A 12458-nucleotide genomic window follows, 5' to 3' on the forward strand; every position below is an offset into this window, starting at 1 on the left:
AATGTTTTTTTTGTTTGTTTTTTATTTTATTATAATGTTTTTGTTTGTTTGTTTTTTGGGCTGATGTGCTAAAATTGTGTTTGCATTCAGTAGCCTATACGGCAGCATTTTTGTGCCATGTTTAAAACACATTTTACATTGTACACATTTTTTGCATATGGGCCCATGGCTGACTTGCTACGCCACTGAATAAGACTGATGTACCCGCGTTGTAACACAAATAAATGTAAGGTTTTTGGATTATAAATAAGGTATTTTCCCTTATTTAAAACGAATGCTTAGTTTGTGGTTCATTGTTCTTTTTTTACTGAAAACCCAGCAACAAAGACACTCACTTATAGGCTATTAAACGAATAGATGAAAGTTTTATTAACAAAAGTTGCGCTTTGGATCCGCCATCATATAGTGTCAGTCTTCTCGCATCACTCTTGTCACGTGACCCCCTTTCTATGTTTCTGCATGAGTTGCAAAATCTTACCAATAAAGAGCAAATAAAAGGCTGGTCCTCCTGTTATACAAAAATTACATTGAAGGTTTTTGCTGATGCTGACAAGTTTCACTGGAAAAAAGTTAATATTAGATTAAAGTCATACCAGAGTCAGGGTCATAAAGGGCTGTAACTTTGTCTCCTTCATCCAGTCCCTGCTTATTTTAAGAGAGAAGCTCATCAAAGACATTTGTTGTCTGGAGACAAACTCACCATGGATGGATACTGAGACAGTTATGGAACTAGAAGAATAGAGTCGTTCTCATTGTATGGCCTGCTATCTTCAACTTTGCAAAAGTTTTGACCAAATAAAGCAATAATGGGCAGATTAGGTCTTTATGTTATAGCAATGTTATTTTTAATCCTTGGACCCTGCATCGTGCAAGGTATGTTTTAATATAATATTGAAAATCAATTATTTTAATATTTGCATTCTTAATTTAATATTTTGCTGTACAGTATTGGCACTTGAAAATATGATTGTATTTAGATTCAGGTTTTTTGTAAAGTATGGTTTTGATGAATATTAAACAAACAATACACTCTCAGAAATAAAGATACAAAAGCTGTCACTGGCTTTTCTGTGCCTTTGTACCTAAAGGGTCCTTAAATTGTACATATTAGTATCTGAAAGGTACAAAAGTGTACCTTTTGAAAAGAGACTGCCTTAATGACAGCGTTTGTACTTTTTTTTTCTGAGAGTGTATGAAATAGAAGGATGTTACAATACTACAACAGGCCTCTCAACTGCTTCCAGTTTATCCCACTGTGAACATTTTGAATGTAATTAATTCAATTAAATTAATGAAACGGATGTAAATACTAAATATTTTTTGTCAAATTTAAACAATTTCTTTCAGGGAAACTACTTCGCAAACAAAAAGTAGCTAAATTTCAACTACATTTAAGTTACTCAAAAGAGTAACTGTATATGTATATATAATTTGTATATATAATATGTATATAATATATGTATATGTATATATAATTTTCAAATAAAAAATACAACTATCCAATGATGTAATTTAGAAATCAAAGTTATTTGCTGACACAAAAACAATGAAGCAATGGAAAATTTTGCAACTTAAGTTTGTTAATCTGCAAAAGTGAGTTTAATATTGCAAATTTTATGAGGTATCACATGAGGTAGAGTTCAGGTATTCTACACAGTAGCTCCTAAACCCATAAACAGAGTTACTCATTGCTAAGTTATTCGTTGCAAAACCGAGATTTTTTTCTCCTAAATTACCTAATAAACCTAAGTCCTCAGAGTCATTAAGATTTACTTTTACATCAACCTTCAGGTTCTGAACTTTTTCTAGATTGAACAAACCTTTGCTAATTTCTAATGAACTGGTGATGCCCACTTCTCAAACCACCAACAACACATTCTTTTGTCAACATGCACGCATAACATATCTGTCACATTTCCAATTGCAGCATGTGCTATTAGTTTATGTGATGTTTTGTCAAATTAGATTACCCGAGGTTGTTCAGACAAAACCCATTATTTTCTGAGCAGGTCAGTGCACCAGTGGTCAGTTCCAGTGTAGTAATGGTCAATGCATTAATCAAGACTGGAGGTGTGATGGAACAAAGGACTGCACAGATGACTCTGATGAGCAGAACTGTCGTAAGTATCTCTAGGTGAACAATGGCTTATTGGATTGACCCTTGACAAGGGTCATACATTTTCTCATTCTCTGTATTGTAATTTCAGCTTTACCCACCTGTAGCTCTCAGCAGTTCAAGTGCTTGACAGGAGGGGAGTGTATTCCTTTAGCGTTTGTATGTGATGGAGAACCAGACTGCACCGATGGCTCTGATGAGCAAAGAGCCTGTGGTATGATTATGTGCCTTAAATGACAGAAAGAATACAGTTATTCAGTAATAAACATATGAGTATTATCAGAGGTGGTCTATGACCCTGTTGTTTGTTTTCTAAGGTGGGCAGACATGTAGCCCAGACCAGTTCACCTGTCGAGAAGGGCAGTGCATTCCCAAACAATACAGATGTGACCATGTATCAGACTGTGTGGATAACTCTGATGAGAACAACTGCAGTAAGAATGTCTCTTTCTTCTATACAATGAAAAGAAATGTGGCACTTACAAGTAACAACACAGACTCCTATTTATCAGTATGCAGTACTTTTAAAAAATTGTCTGAAATTAGGAAAAAATATTTTAATTTTTTTATTTTTTTTGTCAATATTTTAATTATAATTAATTATTTGTTTCTTTTATTTAATTTTGTATATAATTAACTCCTACTGTTTTAACCTTAATTGAATAAAAATCTAACTATCTGTTACTGTTTCATAACAAATGTGCATGTTTAAAAGTATACTGTGCAAAAGTACAGCCTAGGCCTATAAAACATTTAAATAAATATAGTGGCAGTACTACCAGTACAGGTTACTATATTGGTTAATATATAGTAATAAAAAAATTGTCAGACATTCAGAAAATTCTAAATATCATTTGAATAAATAATTATATTATTTCTTAACAGATATAACACATCTAACACATATTATTTGTAGTTGTTAATGATATTCTTTGTACCAGAATTTAAACTTCAAAAACTAAAATTAATTGCAAACAGGGCTGTATTGAATGTCACAAAGGTCCTTAGCAATGTTATCTTTACGAGACAAAAAGCATATGACTCTTTTAAATTGTCCAATACACATAAAAATCTCAAGATAAATCAGTTACCAAGGAATTGTCAGATTTTGTCTCCATCATCAGGTTTTAAAATTCCAATAAAATGCAACAAATTTCCTCTTGCTGAATCCAGATTACCCAGCCTGCACAGAGAAGACATGTGCTAACAGCGCTTGCTACAACAACACTCAGCACTGCGACGGGATATTAGACTGTCGAGATGGATCAGATGAATCCAATTGCAGTGAGTGAAAGTGTAGTGATCAATCAGATGTCAGTGAAGCATGTTCAGATGAATGTTCAACATCTGACCATGTACATCATGGTCATTGTCTTTCATTCCTCAAACAGCAAGGCGTTGCCAGTCGCATCAGTTTGAATGTGCCAGTGGATACTGCATCCCAATGCCCTTTGTCTGTGATCACTGGGATGACTGTGGAGACAACAGTGATGAGCAAAACTGTGGTGGGTTCCACAACACATCTCGAGCATTCTACCAAAGCCACATGGGTTACAAAGATAATCTTTTAGAAAGTAAATGTGGGTGTTCAAAATATACATCAGGTCACTGATAAAAGTACCATGTACTTCTGAGTACCATGTAAATACTATAGTGCATAGCTTACTTGTAGTTGTTTCTGATATTATAAAGCACTGCTATTTTGTCTTCTTCCAGAGTATCGGACCTGTAGTGGGTCAGAGTTCACCTGCAGTAATGAACGCTGTATGCCTCAGCAGTGGGTGTGTGATGGCATCAATGACTGTGGGGACTTTAGTGATGAAAATGGATGTGGTGAGATTCAGCTCTCTCCTATCAATATGCAACAGATTAAATTAGGAAAGCATATGGTAAATTAGTTAACCCTATATGCTCATTCTTTCAGACCCAGGCATACGAGAATGTTACCCTGGCGAATGGCCCTGTCCAGGCTCTTCAATGTGTGTTCCCGTAAACAAAGTGTGTGATGAACATCCTGACTGCCCTGGTGGAACAGATGAGAGCAATAGTACAGCACATCTGACCTGTGGTAAATTAAATTAAATGTTAACAATTTTGTGTCGATCAGCATGTTACTCACAGTACTCATAAATGTTAATGTAATGATATGTTGTCAAACATTGACAAGTTAACATTAGCAAGTTCCCTAACAAGTTCAAGTTCAAGTTCAAGTTGAGCTTTATTGTCATTCTGCTACATGTGGGGACATACAGTGGAACGAAATGTCGTGCCCCACAGGACCACGGTGCTACATAAATACAGGCATACAACAATGAAGTAAAACAGTAAAACCTATACACAACTAGCCTACTGACTGATTTTGACTATAAATATACTATATATATAAATGTTTACCTATATATAAATTTAAAAAATACAAACTATACGATTGCTTCACATAAACACTGTACCTATACACAACTAACCTACTGACAGATTCTGACTATGAATATACTATATATAAATGTTTACCTATACATAAATTAAAAAAATACAGACTATACGGATGCTTCACATAATACTGTACATGTGCAATGTCCAGGATGGAGGGGAGAGGGGCAGCTGTGCAGCTGTGTTCACTGTCCGCTGGAGGGTCTTGCGGTCTGCTGCATTATAGATGCCAGTTCATCTATAATGAATATGCATAACCTCAACGAAACCCTGAGTATTACAGGACAATTTAAAGTAGTGTATTTTAAGTTAACTCAAGTCCCAAAGATACTTAAAGTAACTACCTACAAAAACTGTCTCTCTTGTAGATTTGCATCAGTGTTCTGCTCTGAGCTGTGAGTACCGCTGTCATCCCAGCCCGCAGGGTGGAGCATGCTACTGCCCCGATGGCTTCACTGTGGCCAATGACAGTCGCACTTGTGTGGGTAAGTGCCACGAGACCCCTTTATTATCTGATTACAAATCAGATTTCTATCTACATCTGGATAATGTCACATCATGCTAGAAAGAATAATCATTGTGAGTTTATGAGTTCCTTAAAGGTAATGCATTTTTTTATTATTTTATAATGTTTCCTGAGGTATATTTATAGTCTTATATTCAAATATAATTCTTAGGATTTGTTCATCAAAAATGGTCATAATTTAGATATAAATGTAAATTTTCCACCCTTAATTTAACCCTCTGATTTGAATGTACAGTTGGAAGGGGCTTGTCTGCTATGAGAACTCAATGTAAATGCCCACTTTTCTCTTGTTTTTACTGTAACAGCCACTAAGATGAACTAATCATTAAAAGTGTTGTTTATAGCATTGTTTCTTTTTTCTGCTGTGGCATAGTTTTGATAAGTAAAAAATCCCACCGCACACGCATACCACTAAGCACTGAAATGTAGCAACAACAACAAAAAAAGATTGCATTGTTATGAAAAGGTGAAATCCTTTAAAAATCTAGTTGCAAGTTCTCAATAAAGTATTACCTTATGCCTCATAAATGTGATTACACCTAATCATTATTATAGTTTTCAAGTAATTTTTAAGGTGTTATAGTTTTCATTTTCATTGGTTATGCAGCACTGACTGATTAAATGTTTATCATATTTTAAGACAGAACTGATTTACTGCTTATTTGATTAGAGAAATGTTATATATAAAAAAGATTATGCCAAACTAAGAAAAGAATTTTAAAGAATTCCAGCCATTTAATTCGTTTTTTTTTTCTTTGGTACAAGCTAGACATTTGCATAAGTGTATTTTTGGTTAGATCAGGACAACTGAAATGAGTCGTGTTATTGACCCATGTATGTGGTTTCCCCTCAGACTACGATGACTGTAAAATTTGGGGTATTTGTGATCATTTCTGTGAGGATCGCCCAGGCACACATCACTGCAGCTGTGCAGATGGATACTTCCTAGAGCAGGGTCATGTCTGCAAGGCCAATATTTCAGGTGAGTGGAAACTAAAACTGGAACAAATTGTTTTTTTTTTTATGTGCTAAATGTGTCAAACATAATGCATCATTAGTGGTATTTGTAAGTCCATATGAATTTATTTAAATCTATGTCAGTGCCTCAAACTGTTTGAGTTCAAGATTTTAGTACAGGATCACAGCAGCCCTTCTAACAGTACTATGAATCTCATTAAAAGCATCAGTTAAAGATAATCTGCCTACATTAAAAGCACTACTGGGGACAATTTAGTACAGTAGTTATTGGCTAATAAGTAGGGTGGCCATATGTGCCATTTATACGGACACGTCCTGGCCATGATTTTTATATTGCCTAAAACATCCAAAGTGGTTTGACCAATAACATACAGGTATTTGCACATAATTGACCAATCGCGGCGCGTCGCACGTGAGAAGGTGAGAACGATGAAAGCTATGCAAATACGCACATGAATTCGTTTGTTCGACTTGAAGCACCGATCATTGTATGACACCAAAGTGCCGCGAGAATGATTCGAAAGCATAAGGAGCCGTCTGCTCTGCTCTCTATAGCTATCGTGAAATAATGTCATACAACGACCGATCTGCACAGTGCTAACAGCCGAAACCTGGATATTTTAGGCAATATAGAAATCCTGGCAAGGGTGCGTCCCATAAAAATGGCCCGTATGGTCACCCTACTAATAAGTAATAAAGACAAAGTACAGAAAAGTACAGTTTAATATAATAATATTGTGTTTTGCTATACAAAATGCACAATTATGTTGTTTGTTGCAATCTGTAATTTGCATTTACTTTTTAGTTTAGTTAGTTTTTTTCACTGCTGCCCACCATACAGATGGCTTCACCAGATGAGAACCACTATAGTACTATGATGCAGATAAAATAGAATTGTTTTTGTTGTGCACAGCATTTCAGCTAATATTACCGATAGCACATTGTAATGTCCCTTGTCCTCTTTGTCCTTACAGGGGGTTTACCACAGCTGATCTTCACAGATGGTCGTGATATCAAGATGGCAGATATTCATGGGCGGTTTGTAAGGCTTCTGGTCCAATCAGATGGTAAAGGTTATGCTGTGGGTGTCGGTTACAACTGGCACACTCAAAGGATTTTCTGGACAGACACCAATTCTCAGAAGGTGTTTAATGGTTTATAGTGTGAAATTGCATTGTACATATGAAAACAGTTATATTTAAAAAAAAAAACATATATATGTATTTTTCAGGTTTACTCCATAAATTTTGATGGTAGTGAAAAGATGGAGGTGCTGTCTGAAGCAGTGCACAATGCCCAGAATCTGGCTGTGGACTGGATCAACTTTAAGTTGTACCTTGTTGAGGAACGTGTGGAGAGAATTGAAGCATGTGATTACGATGGAGGAAACCGTGTCACGCTGATCGCAGAAAACTTGGTGACCCCTCACGGGCTTGCTCTGGACCCAACAGTGGGGTGAGTACAGTATGTTTGTGGATGTGATTCATTGTGTTGTAAAGGAATATTGAACTCATACTTGTGGTCTAACCTATCTCCTACAGATACATGTTCTTCACAGACTCTGGCTATAACACAGATGATGTTAAATTGGAACGGGCATTCATGGATGGCAGTAACCGGTTTGAGCTGGTTAAGACCAGACTGGGTTCCCCTACTGGAATCACCTTGGATTTGGTCACTAAGAGGGTTTACTGGACAGATAGCCATTTTAACCTGGTTGAGACTGTTACATATAGTGGCTTGGACAGGTATTGTACTCCACAAATCACCAATTTAAACCTTTCCAGAACATGTAAGTCAGTGGTTCTCAACCAGGGGCCTGGAGCCCACTAGAAGGCCTATAAATCGTTTGATGAAACATTTTGGACATTTCATATGTTCTCATTTAGAATCAATCCCAATTTTAAAAGTCTAGACATTTAAAAGTCATGTAAATTAATGAAATTTTATTACTCTATCTTCATGGACATATTGATGTTATATTTTATATAACATATTTATAGTTATGTTAAGCTCTAAAATATTTTATCAGGTAGAAAGAAATTTTTTTTTTAAATCCTTATCCTTAATGCTTATCCAGTAAATCACGAAAAACTGGAACAGTCATGGGGCCTTTGAATATTGTTATAGACTGGACAGTTGGGGGCCTTAGAGTCAAAAAGGTTGAGATAGTTTTGATATAGTTTTTTTTTTTTTTTATTTACGTTTATATATGTGTAATCAAATATGCCACTAGGAAAACAGTGTTGAATGGCGGTCATCAGGTCCCCCACCCATTCGGGATTTCGGTGTTCGAGAACCATGCCTTTTTCACAGACTGGGTCAAGATGGGTGTGATTCGGACCAACCGCTTCAATGGCAGTGACCCAACTTTTCTGTACCGCTCTACTAACAGACCTGGACAAATTGTGGTTTCCCATCCAGCTCTTCAGCCCTTTGGTGAGACAAAGTTTGTTGTTATAATGCAAAGTGTAAAATACTTACAAAATATGAACAAGGAGGACACATTGCAACATTAAGTATATAATATCTGGCCTTTGTCTGACTGCAGTGATAAACCCATGTGGCAGACACAATGGTGGGTGTCAGCAAATCTGCCTTCTGAGTCACCGTACTGACAACGACGGGCTGGGTTACCGCTGCAAATGTCGCCTAGGATACGACCTTCAGGATGATCGCCACACTTGCTTTAGTGAGTGAGAGAGCCTGCCTGCCAAATCATGAAATGCACTGTTGTTGAATTAGATGGTCATATACTGGGATAGGAGAGTGTATTTTTTTAACATTGAACATTTTTGTTTTCAGTTTCAGCTGTACCAGATCCTCTGAAACAAACATGTTTTCTCTTTCAGAGATTAGAGATTATTTACTGGTGGCAAGTGCACAAGCAGTCAGGGGGATTCCTCTTAACGTTTCGTCCCAAGAGGATGTCACCCTGCCACTCGCTGGCATGGCCCAATCCTTCTCTGGTTCTGGAGTGGAGTACGATGCGTCAGTGGAGACTGTGTTTTACAATGACCGAATGCGACAACTCATTTACAAATCACCCATTAATGGAACCAGTAAGTGGAAAACACAACATTTTCTTTTTTGTTTGTTTGTTTTTTTAACAGATAAACACTAAACTGGCCAAGTACCACCTTTGACTGATTCCAAACAGCAATGTTAAAATTAATCAGCAATTACAAATACTGTAAAACGTGGAAAAATAAATAAAAAATAAAATTACAAGTATTTATAAAATAAATAAAAATTAATATATTCTGTTGTTTTCATTAACATTTGAATAAAATCTAAAAATATACAGTATCTCACAGAAGTGAGTACACCCCTCACATTTTTGTAAATATTTTATTATATCTTTTCATATGACATCGACCATGGCGAGGCCTGTTCTGAGTGGAACCTGTACTGTTAAACCGATGTATGGTCTTGCCCACCGTGCTGCAGCTCAGTTTCAGGGTCTTGGCAATCTTCTTATAGCCTACGCCATCTTTATGTAGAGCAACAATTATTTTTTTCAGATCCTCAGAGAGTTCTTTGCCATGAGGTGCCATGTTGAACTTCCAGTGACCAGTATGAGAGAGTGAGAGTGATAACACCAAATTTAACACACCTGCTCCCCATTCACACCTGAGACCTTGTAACACTAATGAGTCACATGACACCGGGGAGAGAAAATGGCTAATTGGGCCCAATTTGGACATTTTCACTTAGGGGTGTTCTCACTTTTGTGGCCAGCGGTTTAGACATTGATGGCTGTGTGTTGAGTTATTTTGAGGGGACAGCAAATTTACACTGTTATACAAGCTTTTGATTGAAACAAGCAAAATAATCTGCCAATGGGGTAAGCAAAATAATCTTGTTTTCTGTTTGAAATAAGAGAAATTATTTTTACTTGTCTAGAAAATCCTTCTTGATTTAAGAATTTTTAGATATTTTGGCTGGAAACAAGAAAAAATCTAAGTAAGAAAATCATTTTTTGCAGTGTTTGTGTAACACAAATTAGTTTCACTTATTACTTTTCAATGTCAGAGAAGTAGAGTTTATTTTCTTACAAAATACTGTCCTGTAAAATAAAGAAAGTTTTTTCACTAAACGTGCTTCTGTTCTTATATCTCAGAGAATGAGATCCTGACAGGTTACAGAGTGGGCTCTGTGGAGTCAATGGCATATGATTGGACCTCTCACATCCTCTTCTGGACATCCAGCACTTATCGCACCGTTTCTGCTTTTAAAGTAACAGATGGATCAAGACGGGACATTGTTCAGAACTTAAAATACCCCCGGGGTATTGCTGTGCACCCCAGTGCAGGGTATGAGACATCATGGGCAAGAGTACATCATTCAGAATAAAGTTTTGTGCTAAATAAAACATACATAGCATGTCCTGTAAATACAGAGGAACATAATGAAATATAAGACCCAATTAACCATTAGCTGTTCTTTAGATTTGAGCATTTGTGTGTGATTTTATTAGATGGATTTTTATGGAACTTACTGGACAGCTCTATTTTGTTCCCCTAGATACCTCTTCTGGTCTGATTGGTACCGTCCAGCTGTGATCACCAGAGCATACACAGATGGAAGCAATGCTGTTCCACTAATCAACTCAACACTCGGCTGGCCTAACGGACTTGCCTTGGACTACCTGTAAGGAGATCATTTTACAATCAATAGTTTCCTGTACCTATACACTTTGATTTCTCAAAGAGTTCTGTTTATAAATGAGATGAGTTTATTCACATTTCATTGTGCTTTGATCGCAACACAAGGATCAGTTTGAACTTAAAAAAAAAAAAGCTTATTTTTGTGCTCAATAGGATGGATAGGCTGTACTGGGTTGATGCGCAGCTAGACCAGATTGAGCATGTGAGCATTGATGGGCTAGATAGACAGGCCTTCTCCAGTATTGGACAAATCACTCATCCTTTCTCGCTTACAGTACACACAGGTTGGCACTTCTGTATTTCTTCATTCTTCGCATGGCCATTATGATGCTGATGTTACGATTATGTTCAACTAAATCAATTTAATACATGTTTTTAAATTTTTTCACTGACTGATCTGCCTCCACCATATTTGTTAGATCATCTGTTTGTGTCAGACTGGAGGACAAATTCTGTTTTCCGAATGAGGAAGAGGGATGGTGGGGAAAATATAATACTACGAAAGGGCATCTCAGGCATAATGAACGTTAAGGCCTACTCAGCTGATCTCCAGAACTGTGAGTGACACAGAAAAACTGCTGTCTTTTAATCCAATTTACTGGAATTTTGTCGATTTTACTGCATTTTTAGACATGTTTTGACATGATGATGACAGTTTTGGGTCAATGATAAAAAAAAAGAAGAAGAATTAATCATAAAATAATGTTAATATAATAATAATTATAATTTTTTAAAAATCATTCTTTAAATTTTTTTTTCTTGATGCCAAGACAGTTGTATCACCTTGATATTTTGACTTTATACACCACAAGAAAATATTCAAATGAATTTTAATTCAGAAATTGAACACATGCTTATCATAGAAGAGGTTTATTCATTTCACTGAATGAATTATTTTTTATTGTATTTTTTAATAAATTAATAAATAGGACATACAATTGACCCTTGTACATTTTAGATGTGAGTTGTTATTTGTCGCAGTAAGGGATAATCAGCTACTGTAATCTCATTGCTGTGTAGTGTTCAAAAGCAGATGCAATCTGATTCCAAACGGCCGCTGCAGCCACTTCTGTTTCCCTATGCCTGCATCCAACCGTGTGTGCGGATGTCCCTATGGAATGAAACTGCAGGAGAACCAGAGGGACTGTGTGAAGGATGATACTGAGCCCCCACCAGATGATAACTGCGGAGACTATGCCTTTCCCTGCGACGGGGGCCGCTGTGTGCCAAATTCTTTCCGCTGTGACGGTGTGAATGACTGTGCCGACAAGACAGATGAAGCCAACTGCACAGATCCAGGTGTGTATGTACATGTGAGTGTGCTTGAGCACCATCTAAAGACCTAGACATGTCTATGAACATCTCCTTTCAACATTTTTATCAGGAACAACCTGCTCTCCATATGCCTTCACCTGTGGGAACAAGCACTGCGTCCCTGCTAGTTGGCGCTGTGATGGGCATGATGACTGTGGTGATGGGACCGATGAAGATAACTGCCCAACACGTGTTCCAACTACCTGCTCATCCAGCCAATTCGCTTGCGCTAACGGAAACTGCATCCCAAAAGCATGGGTGTGCGATGCCTTCAATGACTGTGGCGATGGTTCTGATGAGAGACAGTGCAGTGAGTACTGAAGATTTTGGAGAAAATTCAGAATAAACATGAACAAGGTTCAGTGAATATGCAGAAATGCTAATTGGCAAAGACAATTTCATAAAAACATTCCCAGAAGCTCAG

General features: G+C 36.9%; 1 protein-coding gene across 1 annotated transcript in view; it reads left to right on the top strand.

The window, feature by feature from the left end:
* Positions 1-806: 806 nt before the first annotated feature.
* Positions 807-12458, top strand: part of lrp2b (low density lipoprotein receptor-related protein 2b) — a 38681-nt gene continuing 27029 nt past the window's right edge. Inside the window, exons 1-22 of the mRNA XM_016461304.1 lie at positions 807-873; positions 2010-2120; positions 2208-2330; positions 2434-2550; positions 3290-3400; positions 3508-3621; positions 3833-3949; positions 4041-4184; positions 4915-5031; positions 5926-6054; positions 7025-7194; positions 7282-7505; positions 7592-7798; positions 8287-8489; positions 8602-8742; positions 8903-9112; positions 10174-10366; positions 10578-10703; positions 10874-11004; positions 11140-11277; positions 11741-12019; positions 12105-12344. Of these exons, the coding sequence (XP_016316790.1) occupies positions 807-873; positions 2010-2120; positions 2208-2330; positions 2434-2550; positions 3290-3400; positions 3508-3621; positions 3833-3949; positions 4041-4184; positions 4915-5031; positions 5926-6054; positions 7025-7194; positions 7282-7505; positions 7592-7798; positions 8287-8489; positions 8602-8742; positions 8903-9112; positions 10174-10366; positions 10578-10703; positions 10874-11004; positions 11140-11277; positions 11741-12019; positions 12105-12344 (3412 nt within the window). The remainder of the gene's footprint in view (positions 874-2009; positions 2121-2207; positions 2331-2433; positions 2551-3289; positions 3401-3507; positions 3622-3832; positions 3950-4040; positions 4185-4914; positions 5032-5925; positions 6055-7024; positions 7195-7281; positions 7506-7591; positions 7799-8286; positions 8490-8601; positions 8743-8902; positions 9113-10173; positions 10367-10577; positions 10704-10873; positions 11005-11139; positions 11278-11740; positions 12020-12104; positions 12345-12458) is intronic.

The sequence above is a fragment of the Sinocyclocheilus anshuiensis genome, unplaced genomic scaffold (genome assembly GCF_001515605.1).
Source record: "Sinocyclocheilus anshuiensis isolate Anshui unplaced genomic scaffold, SAMN03320099.WGS_v1.1 scaffold220, whole genome shotgun sequence".
In the NCBI taxonomy this organism is placed as follows: domain Eukaryota; kingdom Metazoa; phylum Chordata; class Actinopteri; order Cypriniformes; family Cyprinidae; genus Sinocyclocheilus; species Sinocyclocheilus anshuiensis.